Source organism: Dipodomys merriami, unplaced genomic scaffold (assembly GCF_024711535.1).
Source record: "Dipodomys merriami isolate MVZ:Mamm:240054 unplaced genomic scaffold, mDipMer1.0.p SCAF_1, whole genome shotgun sequence".
Taxonomy (NCBI): Eukaryota; Metazoa; Chordata; class Mammalia; order Rodentia; family Heteromyidae; genus Dipodomys; species Dipodomys merriami.
Genome location: NW_027202270.1, coordinates 38,517,399 through 38,539,980, shown reverse-complemented (window position 1 = coordinate 38,539,980; position 22,582 = coordinate 38,517,399). Strand labels below are relative to the sequence as shown.

At 35.8% G+C, this 22,582-nt stretch overlaps 1 protein-coding gene across 1 annotated transcript in view; it reads right to left on the bottom strand.

The window, feature by feature from the left end:
• Window positions 1-22,582, bottom strand: part of LOC138825447 (titin) — a 201,988-nt gene that overhangs the window by 106,233 nt on the left and 73,173 nt on the right. The window contains exons 83-111 of the mRNA XM_070020028.1: window positions 22,418-22,501; window positions 22,206-22,289; window positions 21,991-22,068; window positions 21,509-21,592; window positions 20,803-20,913; window positions 20,451-20,528; window positions 17,360-17,473; window positions 15,979-16,047; window positions 13,054-13,134; window positions 12,116-12,190; window positions 11,425-11,517; window positions 10,980-11,042; window positions 10,676-10,765; window positions 8,972-9,022; window positions 7,752-8,153; window positions 7,293-7,571; window positions 6,544-6,819; window positions 6,269-6,408; window positions 5,870-5,996; window positions 5,512-5,775; window positions 4,957-5,223; window positions 4,552-4,815; window positions 4,323-4,462; window positions 4,024-4,150; window positions 3,632-3,898; window positions 3,262-3,528; window positions 1,513-1,779; window positions 1,282-1,421; window positions 690-816 (exon numbers count right to left, since the gene is read on the bottom strand). Of these exons, the coding sequence (XP_069876129.1) occupies window positions 690-816; window positions 1,282-1,421; window positions 1,513-1,779; window positions 3,262-3,528; window positions 3,632-3,898; window positions 4,024-4,150; window positions 4,323-4,462; window positions 4,552-4,815; window positions 4,957-5,223; window positions 5,512-5,775; window positions 5,870-5,996; window positions 6,269-6,408; window positions 6,544-6,819; window positions 7,293-7,571; window positions 7,752-8,153; window positions 8,972-9,022; window positions 10,676-10,765; window positions 10,980-11,042; window positions 11,425-11,517; window positions 12,116-12,190; window positions 13,054-13,134; window positions 15,979-16,047; window positions 17,360-17,473; window positions 20,451-20,528; window positions 20,803-20,913; window positions 21,509-21,592; window positions 21,991-22,068; window positions 22,206-22,289; window positions 22,418-22,501 (4,509 nt within the window). The remainder of the gene's footprint in view (window positions 1-689; window positions 817-1,281; window positions 1,422-1,512; window positions 1,780-3,261; window positions 3,529-3,631; window positions 3,899-4,023; window positions 4,151-4,322; window positions 4,463-4,551; window positions 4,816-4,956; window positions 5,224-5,511; window positions 5,776-5,869; window positions 5,997-6,268; window positions 6,409-6,543; window positions 6,820-7,292; window positions 7,572-7,751; window positions 8,154-8,971; window positions 9,023-10,675; window positions 10,766-10,979; window positions 11,043-11,424; window positions 11,518-12,115; window positions 12,191-13,053; window positions 13,135-15,978; window positions 16,048-17,359; window positions 17,474-20,450; window positions 20,529-20,802; window positions 20,914-21,508; window positions 21,593-21,990; window positions 22,069-22,205; window positions 22,290-22,417; window positions 22,502-22,582) is intronic.

Sequence of the window (22,582 nt, the reverse complement as noted above, 5' to 3'; positions counted from 1 at the left end):
ACTCCCAGGTGAACGTGGCCCCGAGGTGGTACTGAATAAGGGGAGAGCTGGTAGCTGGAGAGCCGGTATTAGTAGGAGTCCTTTCTTTGGGATGTACAAGGTCAGCAAGAAATCTGTGTTGCATCTGTCTTCCTGCCAGGCATCAAGTTCCTCTGGCTACATAAGGTATGTGACTTCCAAAATAACTAAGACTCTGATTGGGAGAGGACCTGGGGCCCTCAGTCACATAGCCTGTCTCTATCCACTGCCACTTTACACCTTCCAAAAATGTGAGCCTAGCACTCTCAGCCTCCTTTCTTGAGTCTAAAATGCCCACACAGCAAAGGTTTTTCTCTATGGTTTTACAGCCCCTGGAAAAATATGGCCCTCAGGAGTCTTCAGCTAAAACCGTACTGCATGTTTGTCTGCTTTGAATGAAAGGAATTACAAGGAAAAGAAACCTGACTTGCTAAATTTTCTTTTGTTTTTGAATGCTAGGGTCCACAAAAAAAATTAAGACTTTAGCACTGCATGTTAATTTCAATGCTAAACAAGAAAAATGCCAGTTTTTGTACTTAAATGTTTTCTAGTTACTTAAATAAGTCTAATGAATACCATGCACCCTTCAAATACCATCTACACTTTTCACATACTATTCTTCATATACTCAAGGGCATACTGAATTTCCAACAAAAATACATAATACTTACGTTTAACCCGGAGATGGGCACTGGATTTAACATTGGCTGCTTGGAAGTCTACGCCACCTGTCTGGTCCAGGCGGCAGTTGTGCAAAATAAGGACGTGTATTTTTCCTTCTTCTTTAATTTCACAATCCTGTATCATAAAAAGTGAAAAGCTTTTGTAGTAATTTTCTCTATGATTTTTCCCACCCTAGGGATAAAATATTTTAACTAAAGTAATGTTACAAATAAATAGGTGTGTGTGTGTGTGTGTGTGTGTGTGTGTGTGTGTGTGTGTGTGTGAGAGAGAGAGAGTGAGTGCACACATGGGAGAGATAGGATTACAAGTGCTCTCAGGAAAGCTACATTTTTTAACCTACATAATTCTGGGCCTGAGAATACACATTAACTTATACTATTCTGGATCAGAAGTAATTAATAAATGACTGTCCAAGCTCATTGGTAGACCTGAGTATCTATCTTTGGTTTTTGATCCAGTAGAGAACTCGAGACCATGTTTTAAATGCCCTGCATGCACTCTGACTTTTCTCCTGTGTGTTTTTTTTTTCTAATTTCACACTGCTCCTCTTGATGTTGACGAGTTCAGAAATAGCCTTACAGGTGTTTGGAGCAGTGCCTCTCCCTTGAGTTTCCAGTTGGCATGGATGTCTTCGTCCGAGATTTCAGTTTCAAAGCGGGCTGTCTCCGTCTCCATCACCTCCACACTGTACAGGGGTCGTACCAGTTTAATTTCCCGATCTGGAAAAGTGAAGGGTCAGCATGTGCAATGAGCCTGTGGCAGAAATAACCCCAGCAGCTTCAAGTGTAGAAGTCATGGAAATTTCCTTACCCTCAATGTCAAGCTTTCCAGAGGTCTGATCAGTTCCACAGTCACAGGTATACTGTCCTATGTCTGATTTCAAGGCTTTCTTTAGGATCAGCATGCGCTTCTTGCCATCTGCCTTAATTACCACATTTTTGGATGGCTTTATTTCCTTCCCATCCTTAAACCACTTCACTGGTGCATCTGCTTTGCTAATTTCACATTGAAGAATCACTTCATCTTTCTCTACGCCTGTGTAATCTTGAAGCTTTCCTGTGAAGTAAGGATCTCCCTCTGCAAGTCAAGCATAAGTGAAGAAACTTTACTCCCCACTCAGGGAACTGACAGCTCTCATGAAGTTTAAGAGAGCTCACAGATTCCAAGTCTATTAAACAATTGCACCAACTCTCCCTCATTCATCATGCTTAAAACAAAATCTCTAAACAATAGAAATAGAACTTGTCAGACGCTAAACAAATTAGCCTTTGCCTATGTTTTTTCATTATTTTTCCAATTTTCTAATTTCTCCATACATTTTATTAAGCTTTAAGATATTTTCCTTTATCAAGTAATTTCATTTAATAGTGTCATTATATTAGTAGAATTCATATTTAATTTTCTTGATGTATGCTTATAAAGGTAAATTCTCTTATATGCTCTTATCAGAAGCTTGAAAAACATTTTTTTCTGAAATAATTTTGATAAAAGGACATATTCTTATTTTAATCATAACAGGGATCATTAGTTATTATTATTTTGCATGAATGTGTGGAGGATGTACTGGGTCTGAATTTGGGACACACTGTAGCATGGATTTTTCACTCATGCTGGTACTCTACCATACCTCCACATCCAGCTTTTTGCTGGTAAATTGGAGGTCAAGTCTTACAAACTTTCTGTCCAGGCTAGCTTTGAACATTGAGTCTCAGATTTTCAGCTTTCTGAGTGAGTAGGATCGTGGGCATGTACCACTAGCTTAGTTAGAATAGTTACAAGTTTATTTGTTTACTTATTTATTTAGTGCCAGTCCTAGGTCTTGAAATCAGAGTAGTGCTCTACCACTTTGAGCTACAGAATAATTTCTGGGTTTTTGGTAGTTTATTGAAGATAAGAGTCTCATAGCCTTCCTGCCTGGGCTGGCCTTTGAACTATGATCCTCAGATCTCAGCCCCCTGAGTAGCTAAGATTATAAGTATGAGCTACTGATGCTTAGTAACAAATTTTAATTCTCACTTTAACTGGATATTTTGTGGGCAAAAGAGACAATCTTAACTACCTTAATATCTTCATATTTTTAGGAAAAAATGTTTTAGAAATAAGCCTGGGGGCTGGGAAAGTGGCTCAGTGGTAGAGCGCTTGCCTTGCATGCTCAAGGCCCTGGGTTCGATTCTTCAGCACCACATAAGCAAAAAGAAAAAAGCCGGAAGTGGTGCTATGGCTCAAGTGGTAGAGCGCTAGCCTTGAGCTGAAGAGCTGAGGGACAGCGCCCAAGCCCAGAGTTCAGGCCCCACAACTGGACCCCCCCCCCAAAAAAAAAAGAAAAAAGAAATAAGCCTGATAACATATGATAGAACCAGCTAGACTATTTCATATCATAGATACCCCACAAATTTCTATCGAATTTAATGCAATAAAATTAAATTTAAAAAAGCACCTACTAAAGAGGGAAGGGGTGACATTGTCCAAAAAGAAATGTACTCTACCTGACATATAACTGTAACCCTTCTATATATCACCTTTATAATAACAACAAAAAATAAACAAAAAATTACCTACCGAGCACGGTGAGTTTAGCTTCTGAACTTATCCCCATAGCTTCTACTTTAATCTGGGATGTGTCATCAATAGACAGGTCTTTGAATGTGATTGAATGTGTTTTCCCTTCGTCATGCATGGATACCCGTTTGCTGGTATGTAAGCGCTGGTCATTCTTGAACCAGCTAACAGGGATGTTGTCATGGGACAATTCCACAGTAAACACAGCGCTTTCCCTCTCTTTGGCTGTTACATCTTTGAGAGGAGTAAGGAATTTGAGCCGGATTCCTATCAAGGAAGAAAAATTACCTTGTTAATCCAACCACTTTATCAAGGAAATATGAAACTAAAGGCAGAAATTAATGGTGGCTTGTTTGAAAAAAATATTTACCTTCAATGATCAGTTTGCCACTGGTGTGTTTGTCTTCAGCTTCGAATATATATTTGGCTTCATCTTCAAAGGCAGCTGACTTGATTACCATTGAATGCCTAGTGCCATCCTTGATAAGCTCAAATCTGTCATCACCAGTGATTTCCTGGGTTCCTTTCAGCCAACGAAATGTTTTTGGCTCCCTGGATACCTCACACTCAAATTTAGCCTCATCTTTCTCAAAGACTTTTACATCACTGAGAGGTGTGATGAAGATGAGTGGCAATTCTGAAAGAAGATGACCATGGATCAGGTTAGAACACACTTCCATTCATGACCCCTGACCAGCTCAGGGTCTCAGAAGAAAGTCTTGCAAAAAAAATATGAAAAGGTCCCTAACAGGTAGAGCATACCTTTCACTTTCAGATTGGCTGCAGATTTAGCATTAGCAGCCTGGAAAGAAACCTCTCCAGTCATATCCAGCTGACAATTATAAAGAACCAGGACATGCTTCTTCCCATCTTCAATGATTTCACAGTCCTAAGTAAAATGAGGATTAGAAGAAAAGGAAGAACATTATGTATACCAGTGGGGTCTTCCTGAAAGTCACTAAGAGATTTTTTTCTTTTCTTCTTCTTCTTTTTTTTTTGGGGGGGGCGCATAACCAACCAAGCAACTCCCTACCCCATCTGATCTCATAATCTGGACTTACAGGGGAAGCAGTCAAAGGCTCTCCTTTTAGCTTCCATTGTCCATGAACATCTGGTTCTGAAAGTTCAATTTCAAAGCGAGCTGTTTCACCCACAAACAGTTCGACTCCATACAGAGGCTTTTCCACTTTTATTAGTCGAGCTGGAAGTATATAAAGGTCTTGTTAGTGTGACTGAACAGGTGACTTGCAGGTTCAGAATTGGCCAATACTTGGTTTGGGAGCAACTTACCCTCCACAGTAAGATTTGCTTTGGTTGTGTCTGTGCCACAATCACACACATAGTCGCCTTTATCTTTAAGTTCCGCCTTCTTGATCTTCAAGATGCGGCGCAGGCCATCTGTCTTGATGGAATGTTTAGGTGAAGGTACAAGCTCCTCACCATCTTTGAACCACTTCACTGGCACATCTTTGCTGACTTCACACTTCAGAATGATCTCATCCTTCTCAACTCCTGTCTTGTCATGTAATTTCACAGTGAAGTAGGGCTCGGCCTCTGTTAACAACATTCAACACATCATCAGAAGAATGTGGAAAACTAAAGTCTATTAAAGAATACCAAGGTTAAAATACTTAATTACTATTTGATCCCACCATCTAGAAACTGTCTTGACTAGTTATAGTTGGCTCTAGTTACCTAAGACCTTCAGATTGGCCGTGGAGCTCAGGTTCTTGACTTGTGCTTTGATCTGCGATATATCATCCAATGTCACCTCTCTGATTTCCAATTTATGAGTCTTGCCCTCAGAAGACGTGTGTACTGTTCTGCTTGTGTGGAGCTTGACATCATTTTTGAACCAGACAACATGCATTTTTTCGTGAGATAGTTCACAAACAAAAGTTGCTGTTTCACCTTCTTTCATTGTCTGATCTTCAAGAGGTGAGATGAATTTCAATCTTATACCTGCAATGCAAGCATAGATGATATGCTCAGAAACAGAAATTATCTACACACAGAGAGAGATCACACTAATCTACATGGGCTGTTGGAATCCACTTCACATGGCATCTATTATATTCTTTTCAAATAGAGTTATCCTCTATTAAAAAAGGTATCTTTTTTCTTTTTGGTAACATTGTGAAAGAAAGTAGTGGTACTGATTGTTACTTACAGCTTTTAGAAATGGTATCTTGTCTTTAAATTAAACTATGTATGTACATAAGGAATGTCACAGGTCTCATTCACTCTTACCTGTCACAAATAACTGTGCAGATGTCTTCTTGCCCTCCACCTCAGCAGTATACACTCCTTCATCATCAAACTGAGAATCATTGATAACAAGCATGTGTTTCTTTCCATCAGAAATGATATCAAATTTGTCAGATGCCTTGATTATATCTGGTCCTTTAGACCAGATAACGTTTGCCTCTCGGGTAAGGACACATTCAAATCGAGCTTGTCGCTTTTCTGGAACAGTAACATCCTTCAGGGGCACGGCAAAGTCAAGTTCGATTTCTGGAAAGTCAAACATTAAGAATGCATGGTTTATCAGAATGCATGGGGTGGGAATAAGGTTGAATTCACTACATAGGTCCAAAAAGTCCTATACCTTTGACTGTCAGAATGGCGGTTGTAACTGCATTCAGTGCCTGGTAGAGGACTTCACCAGCTTGGTCTAGTTTGACTTTGTGTAAAGTTAAGAAGCGTTTCCCACCTTCTGCTTTGATCTCACAAGTCTGAAAAGAAAATTAAAAACACATTTGCATAAATTTTAGGTTTAGATTGCCATAGAGTTGTAAAAAGTACTACTAACAAATGTAAGCAAAATGCCTTCTGTCATACAATTTTTACAAAATGTGTCTACATTGCCTACAAATAATGAGTTACTTTCTTAGAGACTTTACAAATCCATAGTAACTCCATTATGAATACAAATCTAAGTATCAAACCTGTATATAGAATGTAGTTAATTTGTATGAATAAGAATTTGAAGTGGGGAATTACTTACAGGTGAAGGCCTTAGAAGCTCTCCCTTCAGCTTCCATTGTCCAGGGATGTCTGCCTCTGAGATCTCTGCATCAAAGCTGGCACTTTCTTTCTCATAAATGGTGACATCTTCTATTGGCTTAAGCAGTTCAACTTCACGCTCTGCATTAGTCAGAGATGAAGTAACAATGCTTTAAAACAATCTAGCAAAGGCTTGCTTTCATGGTTTTGATGTGCTATTTTGCCTTAAGCAAATGCTTAAAATCTATGCCAGGATAAAAGATAAGGTTTTTATACCTCCAAGTGTCAGTTTTGCAGGATATCTTTTTCCTTCAATTTCCACGGCATATTCATCAATATCTTCGGGCATGGCATTCTTAACTTTGAGAATCAGGTGATTTCCTTCTTTCAATATCTCAGTCTTGTCATTTGGTTCCAAGGGAATTTCATCATATCCTTTGAACCACTTTACATTTGGTGTGTCCCTTGCAATGTCACAGGTAAAGACAGCTGTACCCTTGGGCTTTACATGTTGATCTCGAATAGGTTTCACTAGCCATTCTCTAATGATTTCTACATAAAGAGCAAGGCAAGAAGAGAAAAGGGGTTAGGAGAGATAGAATAGCTTTGACCAAGATTCATTGTACTCATAAACTGATGTGTCGAAGTAAAAGCCCTTTCTACAAATAGGAATTAAAAAGTGGTCTTACATTGAAAAATTTTAAAAAGGAGCATGATCTGAATTAGTTATATAAACAATGCTAGTGAATTTCTACAATAGAAAATAATTTATAAACCGGGACATAATTAATCTGCCAGGATAAATGGTATTTCTTAACATTTCTGACATTCAGATACTGAGGAAAAAGTTCTTTTTTTTCATTTTGTAGTATGATAAAAGAGGAGAGAAAATTCTTTGCAAAATATGAACCTGCTACTTTTTTGTTTTGTTTTGGTTTTGATTTGTTTTTGAGACAGGGTTTTACAACTGGTATTGAACTCTTGTGCTCAAGCAACTTTCCCTTTTCAGCCCTCCAAATACTAACCGACAACTTTGACACAAGATGAACATTCCAGGTTGTTGGCATTTTCCACAGTCACAGTGTATGTTCCAGCATCAGTGTCATCTGCATCGTTGATGGTCAGAGCTCTCATTAAGCCAATGACACCAGGCACAATGCGGCCTGCTTTCTCCACCACGATCTTCCCATCTTTCCTCCAGACCACATCACGCTCTTTGTTTAACTCACAGCTCAGATACAATGGCTGGCCTTTCACCACTGTCACTTCTTCCTCCAGTGTTTTTACAAAACGCACAGGAAGTTCTGTGGAGAAGGTCAGTATATATTTCAGCACATGCAACACTTCAATGACACAAAACTTGGCAAGTAGTGGTTTTGTCCAAAACTTCAATAGGAGTTGCAACTGAAGCTTATTTTTTTATTTATTTTTTACCAAGTTTATTCTACATGATGGGATTAATGTTCAGAAGATGAAAAATTTACCTTCTACGATAAGTTTTGCTGTGGAGGTCTTTTCTTTATTTCCCAGACGTAAAACACAGGTGTACTCCCCAGCATCAGAGAGTTGCACATCAATGATATGCAGCTTTCTGTCTTTACCATCTGCGATGAACCTGTGCTTTGGGCTCTCACGGATGTTGCTGCCATCTTTCATCCAGGTTGTAATTGCAGTGGACGGGGAGACTAAACACTCAAAGATTGCAGAGGAGCCAACAGACTCTGCCTCTGTTAATACAATGTCTTTGATTTCCTTCACAAATTTCAGTGGCACAGCCTTTAGCTGGTAGGTGAATGGAGCTTCATCAGGAGGTTTTTCCCCACCACTTCCTGGCCTTAACTTCTTCCTTTCAGCTTCGATTGGTGAAGGGGTCTTTTTGGCTACACCTAATTCAGAGTAAAATGAAAATCTGATTTAGTGACTTGATAGGAGTAGAAAGTGCTGCCTACCGGGTAAACTTAGCCATAATTAGAAGACAAGAACAGAAAACTAAAGGCCAGGCAATTAAATGGTCAAAGGGAAACTAGACGGCATGTGGAATTCATGAATTATTTGTTCATATCTTAATATTAACTATACAAATATTCAGTTAGGTGCTGGGGGCTCACACCTGTATCCTAGCTACTCAAGAGGCAGAAATCTGAGGATCATGGTTTAAAGCTAGTTGAGGCAGGAAAAGTTCCTGTGGGACTCTTATCTCCAATTAACCACAAAAAACCAGAAGTGGTGCTGTGAGTCAAAGTGGTAGAGTACTAGCCTTCAGCAAAAACAGATCAGGAACAGTTCCCAGGCCAGAGTTCAAGCCCCAAACCTATATGTGTGTGTGTGTGTGTGTGTGTGTGTGTGTGTGTGTGTGTGTGTGTGTGTGTGTGTGTGTGTGTGTGTGTGTGTGTGTGTGTGTGTGTGTATATATATATATAAAAATTTCTAATAATTATATCTGGTATAAATATCATGAATATGAAAATGAAACTAATAATTCAGAAGGTTCATTATGCCAAAATATAGTTGGTTATATACATGATATCTGCTTGAATATTAGAAGTGGGTTATTAAAAATATTATAGGGCATTTTGGTTCAGCAAAATCAATTAAAAATAATCAAGATTTGTATAAATGTTGGAAATATTTTCCCCTTGTATGCAGAGTTTGGTCATACACAAGAGGAAGTTTACCATACAGATCTGAAAGGAATGAATCATACCTTTGATAGGACCCTTTGGCTTAGCAGCTTCCTCCTTAGACGCTTTGGCTTCTGAAATAAAGGGAAGACAGCATTTATTCAACTTCAGGTTTATTTCAAGCTTAAGAGTAAGCCATGAGCGATTGAGTCATGCTTTGTGCTCAGGAGTAAAGGGAAGTTGGTTTCACTGGAGCATTCTATGCATGGAGAATTCTATGCCAAGAGGGCATAGTCTTGATTGATGTGACCAAGCTAGACTGCCATCACCACTTAAGACTAAAAAATTGTCTTGGCAAGTGTTTTATTCTCTTTGTATTTAGGGAAGACTTGATGTTGATCTATGAGGCAGAGTTTTGCCCTTATTTAGCTACAAAATATTTTACATGATTTTTTTGGCATGTATATGTTATGAAAAGCACAGAAAAAAGTTTTTTTTTGACAATAAGGAATCAGTGTAGGAAAAAGTGAAATGGGTCAGATGGTACCAAAAGCCTTTCCTTTTGTATTTGAGTAGAAAAATAAATCCAGGGAAAATGTATGGAAATTGGCTTAATAATGATTTGTTCACTTTTAAAAACATTTAAAAGAAAAAATGCCAAAATCATAAAAAGTAGCATGCCTATTAAAAATTAATCTAGTGCCAAAAGAACAGAATTTTCTCATGTCACTGAACATAATCAAAACTCAAAAACTGGGAAATTCTTTTAAATAAAAATTTAAAGAGAGTATGTGGCTTCTCACAAGCCAAATAATTAGGATATACATTTATGAATATTATGATTAATGATCATAAGAAGATCAGTTTGGTTTCTAAGCTATCACATAAGTGACAAACTACTAACTAGTTCATAAATAACAAGCACTGGACTTGAGAGGGTTATACTATTACTACTGTATTTAAGAAAACTATTATTAACCAAATCCTTATACCAATTAAAGAGCTGAATTGTACAATCTTTTTTGTTTTTCTTTTGAGGTAAAATATTATTTTTTTCAATACATTTTTAATTGTAAAAATACTGTACAGAGGGGTAACGAGAATTCTTGCCTCCTCCTTTGTTTTTCCCCTTCCATCCCTTCCTTCCCACCTTTCTAACTTCTCCCACCCTGTCCCACCCCCACCCCGCTGAAATTGTAAAGTTCATTTTCAACATAGTGTCTTGTATATCTCATTGTTACAATGGGTCAACCTGTATCCCTATTTAAACATTTTGTTTGACCAGATAAAATATTCTTTAGCTAAAAGTTACCATTTTAGACATTTTAAATGGCACACCTATAGGTGTTGTAAAGTCAACAACATTATCCATTTATATAACTTTTAATTATTATAATGTTTGGCATTTTTTAAAATGTGGAATGACCCCTGTAGGAAATAAGGATATGATTTACAGTTCTAGGGGACTCTTACATGAGTGTGGTTAGAGAATGTCTATCTCTCAAGTTTTCATCAATTCTACACATCTTCATTACTTAATCCCAAAAGCATATGAAGGAAATGATGTATTGTAGGAACACATAATCCAATTAAAACACAAAATGCACCTACTGGGTGAGAGATTAGATGGATAAGACATATCAGATAAAGAAAATGTCAGAACTGATCACAAATTCCCACTGTTGGAATTATGTTCATGTTCAACATAAAAAGAGGGCTTGAGTTTTTAATATAGTGGGAATGCTTTTATGAAGCTACCATAGCAAGTTAGCAACAAGGATAGATACCTGCTTTCTTTCCAACCACTGGCACTGTCACAGGGGCAGCGATGGGGGTTGGCGCAGGCTCAACAGCAGGTGCTTTCATGGTCTTCACTTCTGTGGAAAGATAGCCATTGTGTTAATAGATCCCCTTGTCATTTTCTAAAACTACATTTGGTGGTTTTCTGTTGTAATTTGAAATCTTTAATGAACTGGTTTTTCAGATAACACAATGAAACATACTGAGACCTCAGAACTCACTCCATGTATACTGATTTTCATTAATTTTTCTTATTAACTTAGTATTATTTGTGTGGACAAGTTCACTCACCTGCTTCAGGCTTTGGTTTTGCTTCAGGTCCAGGAAGAGGTATTGCTGGCTTAATTTCAGGCACTAAAATAATTCAAGAAATGAGCGGGTTTGGACAATATTTTTGTAGGTTTTTTTTTCTCTCACAAAGTTAAAGCTAAAATTAAGGACACATACCGTTACATGAAGATTTTAGAATTTTTACATAAGCAGTTTTCAAATTCATTTTTATTCTAAACTTCCTATTCATTTTAAACAAATGTCAAAAGTATATTAATATAATTTTATTGGATTTAACATTGTTATTCAGTTCATGCCTGGCAATATAGTTTTCCAAATTTTTTAAAATATGGATAAGTCACAAATTAATAAATGAGATGGTAAATTAAGATATATATGATAACCAGATGAAGGTCATATATTCAAATCTAGACAGCATAATGGTATTTTAGTACCATGAAAATACCTTTTGTTGGTTCAGGAACTTTCTTTTCCCTTTGTGGAACAGTGGCTGGAGGAGCTTCAACCTCTTCAGCAGCTTTGGGTGGTGGTGGTGGTACTTTAAGATAATAAGAGATTTTTCTAGTATTAAGATCTGAACATACAGAAATAAACTTATTTTAAGTATCAGATTTTAAAATTTACTTAAAAGCTCTACTGAAGACTTTTACAAAAATCTGATACTTTCTCAGCTGACTTGATTTGTCTTTTTTAATGTGTCCAAATTATTTTTCCTTATATTTTTCTATCCACTTGTTCTATATCCCCATGCCCTGCTTCTTTCTAAATTACTTCTATAATAATTCTTAATAATTACACTCACTGAGAATCAGCAATACTTCAAAACCAACCCAATTAAAAGCCCATGAATTTTATGCAACATTTTCCATTACCCCCACCCCCTTGAACTTATTCTACAACCATCTTATTTCTGTCATTTCCTCTGAGAGATTTAGAACATATAATAAAGTTGGGAGGAAAGATATAAATTGATTTAAGAACTACTTTTAAAATAATTAAACAGAAAGCAGACAATGGAAAACACACACCACATACAGATGAGGTATGAAGCTATGTTGATGTTTACAAGATAAACCTTTTGCTAACTGTCCATTTTGTTAAAAGATAAATGCACAAGTGGTCACTGAGATTCCTACCTTCTGGTTTTTTAACTTTTTCTACTTTTTTAGGTTCTACTTTAGGTTCTTCTTCTTCAGGTCTCTTTCTTAGAACTTAAAAGACAAAAAGGTTTATATGTAAACCAAGACAAACACATGAAGATGTTGAACAAGTTTGATGAATGCAGGTAACATACAAAGCATGAGAAAGCATGCAAGCTAATGCCTTGGGGAATTAGTATTCAAACTAAAAATGCTATGATCTACCCCATCTACAATAAATCAAATTTGTTATGTTATTTCACACAGTACTCAGATTCACTTTATATATCTTTAGGAACTACTAGAGAGAATCACATGGCAAAAGTGGCTCCAAACCATTTGAATAGCAATGAATTCTAATAATTCAATATTTTAATTCATTATAGGCTATTCAAAGAAGCAGAATACTTACTTAAATGGGAGAATATGTAAAATGTGTAGTCTTGAGGTCAGTAATATTATTTGAAGACAATGTTAGAACTTGGTTCATTTGACTATCTTGCTTCTAATTCTTTAATATTTAGTAAGATATGTTCAATTTTTTAAAAAGATGTTATTAGTTATGGTAATCCTGAGACACTTTAAAACTGAATGCAAAGTTTAGGATTAAATAGTTTTGTGTGAAATATTTAATAGTTTTAGTGTATTTCATTACATAATTTGATTATAAAAATGACACTTGTGATCACTGTGCTAGAGTATCAATTTAGTTATGTGTATTAACACTAACATTTCAAAATTTGATGAATGGTCACAAAATTTCTGCCTTTTAAAAATACGCAAAAATGATAGTCTCCATAATTTTTAATGAAATTGCAAGCAAATTTTGATAAATTGGTAATCTTAAAAACAAGAGACAGAAATATTTTGTGAGCTTTCAAGTTTTAATTTTAGATACTTGAAACTGATATTCCCCCAGTAGAAAAATACTATACCGCTTTTCAGAACAACTTCTTCCTTGGGCTGAGGTTTAGGTTCAGGAAGTAATTTGCGAACTTTCTTTTCAGGTCCAGGCACTTAAAAGAATATGATTTCAAATTTTGAAGTGAATTCACATAAAAATGAAATTTCAGTAAGACAAAATGTCTCTCCAAATAGGTCAAGTAGAATGTATCAAGTAACAATTCTGTTGTGTACATATTCATGGAATTTAAAAGCAAACAATGAATTTCAATTTATTTCCTCTGCAAACACCTATATAATCTTGTGATAAAATTCAATCACATTAACTTAACTTCAGGAAAATAGATCATTTAATGAATCTAGAGGATATTGCTCTATACTGACATTATACATTTTTCATCAAATTACCTGGAATCTTCCTAGCATCTTTGCGCTAATCTTTGATTGCTTACTGCCTAGTTCTATACTGGTATGTTCCTAATCATTACATACATTAAATGATACTTCCAGGAATTATTGCTATAGTTCAGTTATCTTAATTGATGTGAAGAGGAAGCTAAGGAATATGGTTTTAAGCCTTGATGTTGAGGAAAGGTTATATGTCACTCTCTGAGACCTTTTTTTTTGAAATGATACTAATTATAAAACTACAGCATCTCAAAGCTAGTATTCAGACCTCATTTTTTTTATGACTACAAGAATCTTGCTTAAATGAAAAATGACCCAAAGATTTCTAAATTTTTTCCTCTTGTAGTGAATATCAGTCATCTGGAACAATGATTTTTTTTATAGGCAACCACTTATTACTATTATAGATTCAATGAACTTAAATAGGAAATAAAAACTAAACTAAACTAAAATATATAATGATTATTGAACCATTTTACCTTCTACTGATGACAAGTAAAATCTAATTTAAAGCATTTATTTGGTCTATTTATACTGTGTACAATTTGTTCACTCATGAAGTCTGAATATGTTAGACATTTCCACAAAATTTCTCACTTAGCAACTTAATTTTTTAACCAACCTTCCTTCCTTCCTTCCTTCCTTCCTTCCTTCCTTCCTTCCTTCCTTTCTTTCTTTCTTTCTTTCTTTCTTTCTTTCTTTCTTTCTTTCTTTCTTTCTTTCTTTCTTTCTTTCTTTCTTTCTTTCTTTCCCTCTCTCTCTCTCTCTCTCCTCTCTCTCTCTCTCTCTCTCTCTCTCTCTCTCTCTCTCTCTCTCTCTCTCTCTCTCTCTCTCTCTCTCTCTCTCTTTCTCTCTTTCTCTCTCTCCCCTTCCTTCCTTTTTAGGGTTTGGTTTGCTATGTAGCCTAGGCTGGCCTTGAATTGTCAGCCCTCCTGCCTTAGTCTTTAAATAACACAGTTGCAATTCATTAAATAGTTTTTCTTACATGTAAAATTAATCTTGCTTAAGTTTTGAAAACTGAAACATACAAATATGAATTTTATTTTATATAATGTTTTATAAAATCAGCTTTTAAGTAACTAAAAATATTACATTTTTTTTTTTTTGGGTCCGGTCGTGGGGCCTGAACTTTGGGCCTGGGCGCTGTCCCTCAGCTCTTCAGCTCAAGGCTAGCACTCTACCACTTGAGCCACGCCACTTGCGGCTTTTTTCTTTTTGCTTATGTGGTGCTGAGGAATCAAACCCAGGGCCTCAGGCATGCAAGGCAAGCGCTCTACCACTGAGCTATCTTCCCAGCCCTAAAAATATTACATTTTTATCCATGATCAATTGTGCCTACTTTCAATACTATTTGTAAATTACCAATATTCTCCATGATTATTTTCATTGATGAAATCCATGATATAATGAACATATTGTGAAATAACAAAATACACATTTGCTTTAATTCTATAATGAGCATTCTAAATATTTATTTCTGAATAAATTTCTCCATATTATTAATATTTTATCTTTAAAATATCTTATTGATGCCTGAGATTCCATTTTTAAAGCCATAATATGTCATTATGTGCTATGTTAATGTTGAATATTTGCTAGTTATTACCTAGTACAAAAGGTTTTTATATAAATATTTTATATTAACCAGGAAAGGTAAATAAGTGATTTTAAAAGATGACAGTAATTAAGGACAGATTCAGTTTCTGAGTCTGAATATGTTGATTGCATAAACAGAGAGGTACTGCTACCTACTAAACATGATAGATTAATTTTATTTCAAATAGATAATTTGTATATTTTTAGAATTTATTTTTCTTAGGGTCTAATTTTAGACAGGGAAAAGATTAAAGAAAAAAATTCTTTTGGAAAATGACCTGCAGTGATAATGATGCATCTAAAGGAATAACTTGGAACTGATGAGAATGAGAATGGTTTGGTAGTATCGAAGGAGGATGACATGGCCTGTAATGATTATCACACTGGTTAAAATGCTTCTGTCCAGGCAAAACCTCAAAGCCCCTCAGCATTTTAACCTAGACGTCTCCTGATATCAATTTCAGCTAAGCAGTAAAAGTATGATATTTTTAAGCTTAGAAAAATGCAAGTAAGTATATGGAAATGAGACAAATATCCATATAATGTATGAAATTGATGGGAGACAAAGGAAACACCAACACACATGAGCCAGGACCACAAAACCACAAAACTACAAGAAATGAATGACAGAAGTTTCCTCCTCTGATTATTGAGAGAGAGCGGAGAATGAGAGAGAGAGAAAAAAGAGGGAGAACAGAGAGAAGACAGAGAGAAGGAGAGAAAGAGAAAAGGAGAGAGAAGAGAGAGAGGGAGAGAGAAAGAGAAGGGGGGAGAGAGAAGAGGGGGGAGAGAGCAAAAGTGAGAGAGAGAAGAGAGAGAGAGAGAGAGAGAGAGAGAGAGAGAGAGAGAGAGAGAGAGAGAGAGAGGAGAGAGAGAGTCTGTGAAGACAGGGAGAGAGCAGAGTCAGACAAAGAGCTAGTATATATGCATGAATTCTCCAGCCTGTGAAATACCTTTCGGAGGAGGTGTGGGCTCTACTTTTTCTGGAACTTCAGGTTTTTCAGGAACTTTCTTCTTAACAGCTTTAAAGAATATGATCATAGTTTGATTATTCAAGCATTTAATCCAAGGCAAATGACTAATTTTGTACTCAAAATCAATCTTTGCCTACAACCAGAAAGCAATAATCACAGCCAAGAACAGCCACTGATGAGCATCTAAGGAGCATGAAAGCACGAAAATGGACCACAGTTTCATTCCAAGCTTGAATTTTAAATTAAGACTTCCTGAGAAAGAAGGAAGGTGCTTAAAAAATTATTCATAAGAAAAAGAAGTTTTCCTTGATTATAAGTTTTATAGTAAGGGAGATGTATTTAAGTGGTTGCCTTCAAAGAGTATCAATAGATTTCAATAGATAGGTGACACTTTGAGAGGTCTCCAACACCCATTTGTCTACATCCAACCTAGTTGTGAAGGGGCAAGAATGGCTCGAAGCAAGAGCTTAGATTCTGGCTCTGTAGGTACACAAGAAAGTTTGAGAAAAATGCCTATAGAAGATAGCTAATTTCATTTAAATTGGGAAATATGTTAATATTACCAACAAGATGGCTGTTTAGGAAAATAAAATAATATGTTTTTTCCAATTTAATTCAGACCTACAGATGTGGTTATTAAAAAATTAGGCAATACTGCATAAATTAAAAGAAAAATGAGAACATCAAAACACAGAATGATTGAAGGGAAGCTCAATAATGAAAAGAGATGCTAGATAACAAATGTATCCAGAAACATGACTTGCAAGCATCCTGCGAACGACCAGAGAACATAACTAGGTTTTATAAACAACAAAAAACCCCAAAACAGACAAGAAGGAAAATGGGAGCAGCCGTGACAGGTATGTGTGTGTGTGGGGGGGAGGGTATATAAACCCACATCATCTATTTTAGACACCACAATATATTATAGTATATTTAAAACGTAATTTTAGGAGAAGTTTTGGCATTTATATAATTTTATTACTGCAATGTTAAAGTAGCTTGCAAAGATTTCTTACATGTTTCACATGCTTAAGATTTCAAGATATGCATAGCAATGAGGCTTTGAAATAAAGAAGATATTTCTCCCACGTAAAAAGGTTAGCTGGATAGCCTCTATAGGCAGATGCCAGGCACAATGATTAGAGTAACAACAACTGACGTTAGGGCAGCAGGCATGACTTGACAAGGCAACTCAGGGTCCTTGGAGCAGCAGATACCCATGGTCCCATGCAATTCTCATAGCACAATCATGTCGAAAAGTATACTTCCAAAAATCATAGATTTCTTGCAAGCACTTCAGTTGGCTGAACACAAGTGTGAAGCAGGTTATTAAGGCTTTGAAAGTGGTACTTTATACCTTTAAGTTGGAACATTTTCTCCTTTATATCTTCCTTAGGTGGAGCAGGAGCTGGAGCTGGGGGTCTTGGTTTAAGTTTTGGTTTCTCAATAACCTTCTTTTCAGGTTCAGGTTCTTGAAAAAGTATTTCAGAAGTGTTAGTACCAGTATATTTTAATTTGCACATTCTGTATTTGGTAGAAATTTAAATATATTTGAAGTAAAAAGTCTACTTTTTGATATGTAATTTGGTGTCCAACATAAAAAAATGTGTCCAACATAAAACACAAAAACGTCAACACCTGTACATAAGTTATAAGAACACAACAAAGACACAACATAAGAAGTCTCCAAATAAACCATGTTAACATGGTATAAGTAGTTCAAATTACATGGCAACATACAAATAAGATTTACACATTCAACATACCACATACAAATGTAAAGAGACCTCCTAACATGTAGAAACAACATAAACTATAGACAATTCAAAATGAAGAATATGATGATGAAGTTTTATGTCCAGCTAATTGATACCTTGCACTGCTATTTCTTCTGGCTGTGGTTCGGGTTCAGGTTCAGGTTCAGGTTCAGGTGTGGGTTCAAGCTGAGGTTCTTCAGTTTCAATAACTTTTTGTATTTCACGTTCTTTAAAGAATGTTCATAAAGGATATAAGATTGTAACATAAACTTTACACAGACTCATACAAATTTTACATAGATGCAAAGATTATAGTCACACAGACAAAATACACAATTTGTGCAGCTATTTTTTAGAAAAAGAGGGAAGGTTTTCATTTCTTATAGTTGAGTTTTCTATTAACAGTGATATTATTTCCATGCATGTGGATTGCAGATAAGATGACTTAAAATTTATTACTGGGTAATCATTTGAAGATCCAATGCAATTATTCTAAATTTGCTTCAAGCAACGTTAGTTACTGAGAATATCAACATTAAAGATTCTAATTTAATAGAAGTATAACATTTGAAAAATGAAGTTATTCAACAAGTACTCGAATACTTTTTAACTATACTTTCTAGTAGGAATAGTTATCATATAGACAAAAAGTTTTGTATCCCTAATGAAAATTTTTGAGAGATTTCAAAAGATATATTTGTATAAGTATATACCTTCCACAGGGGGAGTCTCTTTTCTACCAATGGTTATGGTTGTTTTTTCTTCATATATTATTTCTTCAGGAGTCTCTTCAACTTAAAAAACAGTATTTTATATTAGGCTCTACTCAGAAAAACACTGCAAATGCTAAGCTGCAACGTATCCATTTACTATCTCTTGTCTCTATTATTTATCATAACATCAATAAATGAGACAGACAATGGATAAATTCATCACACACACACACACACACACACACACACACACACACACACACACACACGGATAGCTAAAACAAGATGATGAAGAAATGAAGATTAGTGTCATCTTTCCAAGATGTATAAGATGGCCATGTACCTGGAGTACTTGGAGCTTCTGGTTCTTTAGGCATAGGAACAGACACTTCCTTTTCTGGGATGAGTTTTTCAATTTTCTTGGGTACTTCAGGCACTTAAAAAATATTGATTTACTTTACTATTTAGGATTTAGAAGAAGATGTGCAAGATTTTGCAAAGAGAAGGAAGGTAGAGACCTTCATTTTACAAAAGTTCATGGAGGAAATTGGTTTCTGAGGTATGGCATCTTTTACTATGATCACTTTCAGTAGCTTGAGCCATTTATCTCTATACAGCCCAAATCCTATTGCTTTTGTACCCTTCTTTCGAAACTTTTGAAGCTTCATAGCCTGTGCACGAAGTATAGAGTCCAAGTCTTCTATTGTCATTCAAAGAATGTCACATAGAATCACTTTCTTTCTATCTAGCAGTATCTTTCAAGATATTCTACAACCAGTCCATACTTAAATTATGTTACATTTACTGGACAGTGCTCCTAGATACTCTGCCTTTCAATATATTTTGACTTTGCCTAAGGTACTATTTTCCCAATTTCAACTTCTATACAGCTTCTATGATGCCTCTGTTTCTATACGCTGATTCTCGTACTGTTTGGAAATGTTATTACCCACTACACTTGTATTAGAGTTATCATTTCTCTGAACAGAGCTGTTTGAAGAAAAGATTAAGTCTTAAATTCTTATTTTATTCATGCTGGGACTTGAGCTACAACTTAGGTCTTCTCACCTTTGCTTGGCTTTATATCTCAAAGCTGGCACTCTACCACTTGAGTCATACCTACATTTCTAAAGTCTTATTTTCTAAAGTAGTTTCTTGTTAATGACAACATTTAAATAAATAAGCTGAACTGAGCCCTACACTTATAGTCTTGTACTGGGTCACCTCATGACTTCCACTTATATTTTCCTTCCCCATCTGTCTTAGTTTCTCTTGGCCTTCATCATTTCCCCCTTCTTTCTATGAAATGTGACTCATGTATAATTGCATATATAGTATCTCTTGCTTTAAGAACTATTATTATAAAATACTTAAATGCTCATATATTTCTTCTTGGTAGATACCTTTTTCTGGCAGGACTTTTGGCTTTTTAGTAACAGGCACAGGCTCTTCTTTCTTTACTGGAACAAGTTTCTTGGGCAATTCAGGTGCTTTGAAGATATTAGTTTTGTTTTAAAAAGAGTATGTGAAAACATTTAAAAATGTTAAGAATAAAAAATTCTGTAATATTGTATCATTAAAATTAATGCAAACAAATGAGTACATTTTTGTCCTAGGTTACAATAACATAAAGGACAACTTCTTGGGCACCATTTGAAGAATTTGAAGAATTATGAAATCAAGGATGATGTAAATGAATACCTTCCACTGCTGGTGGTTCTGGCTTCTTAACAATTGGGACTTTCTTCACTGGGACAACTTTCTTTGGCATCTCAGGTACTTCAAAGATATTAGTAGCATTAAATTGTAAGAATTATAAGATGTAATATATTCACATTAATTTTATAAGTCTAACACCATGACATATAGATAACAGTTAACAAATACATAATACAGCAGAAAACACACTAAAGAAAGAGTGTGAATTTGAGGTAGCATGCAAAAGTGACACAAAGTTTTACTTTAAAAACATAAGTACCTTTAGGAGGTGGAGCTTCTGGTTTTTTGATGACAGGAACTTTCTTCTCTGGGACAATCTTCTTGGGCTCTTCGGGCACTTGAAGGATAGGAATTTCTTTTAGAGTCAAATGATTACAAGAACAAGTTAAATTAACAAATGAAACATAGCACTGATATTTCTTTGAAGTGTACATTGTAGAAGTCCATAGGACCAAAGTTTTATGTGTGAAAATAGCTCTTGTACTCATCAAAGAAGGTAAATTTCAAGCCAGGAGACAGAGGATGGATATTTTACCTTATGTAAGATATATTATAAACATGAAAATCCAATGAATGTATTTTCTCCAGTAGTAGATAATAATGCCTTGTACCTGGTGGAGGTGGGGCTTCTGGCTCTTCCTCTTCTTCGATAATTGGAGCTTCTTCTTCTACCGGAATTGGTACTTCCTCTTCGGGAGCAATTTCCTCAGGTTCTTCATACACTTTAAAGATATCAGTGAATTTTATTTCAGTGTGTGGGACAAAACTCTAAAATGCACATAATACCAAGGAATTAAGTAGCAATCTTGATTTCTTCTCTTATTTTTTTAAATTTATGTTCTTGTAAAGATGCTGCACAGAGAGGTTACAGTTACATCAGTAAGGTAATGAGTATATTTCTTGTCGGGCATTGTTACTCCCTCCTTTGTTTTCCTCCCACTATCCCTTCCCTCTCCTACCTCCCCCACTCTTATTTTTTGTTAATATGAAATCTATCTTATTTGCACAGACTTCTGTGTCTATTGGTTTGAAGGCTTGGAAAGCCATTTTGGTGGTTAGTGGCATCGACACTCATGAATTCTCCCCTATGACTTTCTGTGTACTTTACAGAAGCTTTGTAGAATATATTTTACTGGCACCTGGGTAGACAGAGCTGACTGAATGCCAGAATATATTTGAGATCAGAGCTAGTAGAAAATAATTAAGTAAGACAAAGAACAGAAAATGACCAAGAGATGAAGTGTTCGAAAGGAAGAGGAACAAAGCTTGGATGAAGAGTAATCCCAAGTAGCATCTTAGCAATGGTCTTATGTGTACCTTCTGGGGGAGGAGGCTCCACTTTCTTTGGAACAGGAACCACTGGCTTCTCTTCTATGACAGGTTTCTTTGGCACCTCTGGCACTTTAAAGATATTAGTTAGTTTTATTAAAGGATCGTTGACAACACATGAAGTTTTACAACACTTTTACTTTACAGTTTGTTAAAAAACAACTCAGGGAAAGACCCAAGAGCAAAAGTCACAACACTGTCAGTGTTGTGCCCTTGAATCCTGATCTCTATGGGAGAGGAAAATGACATCTCAAAGATTCAGAGTGATGTTAGGAACCTTCAAATGTGAGTAATAAATAAATCTGTTTTTATTAAAGTGGTGATTTTTTCTTTTAAAACATACAAACCCTAAAATTCCTAAACAGCAGTTTGGTAGTTACAAATGTGAGAAGATTAGCAAAGAATTTATTAACAGGTGACACTTGGGACCAAACAACAATTTTCTGCAGAACCCTATTAGTAACAGATACCTTTAGCTGCTGGGACTTCTGGCTTTGGGGGAACAGCTATTTTCTTTTCTGGAACAACTTCTTTTGGAACTTCAGGCACTTTAAAGATATTAGTATTTTAACATTATAAACAATGACCAGTGAACATTCATTACATTTACACAGAACAAAACACTTTATCAAAAAGAGTTTGAGGCTGTTTCCACCTCCATCAGTTAGAAGACTGTCATAGATACCTTTTGCAGGCGGCACCTCTGGCTTCTTGGGGACCACACGAGGCACCTTCTTTTCAGGAACCACTTCCTTGGGCTCCTCGGGCACTTTAAGAGATATTAGTAGTCTTTAGCTCAGAGTTCTAATGATGTACAGACATAAGTAGAACAGTGGAATGTGTTATTTTAAAGACAGATGTTTTGTCTGTAAGAAGTCAGAAGCAGAGAGAAAATACCTTTGGCTGCTGGTGGTTGAGGTTTCTTGGCAATGACAGGTGGTGCTTTCTTTTCAGGAATGGGCTTCTTGGGTGGCACTGGCACTAAAGATAATTAGGGTTGATACTTTAGAAGCTTTGAGGAGAAGTTTGAAAGCTCATCAGGTCCAAAATTGGGAAGACAAG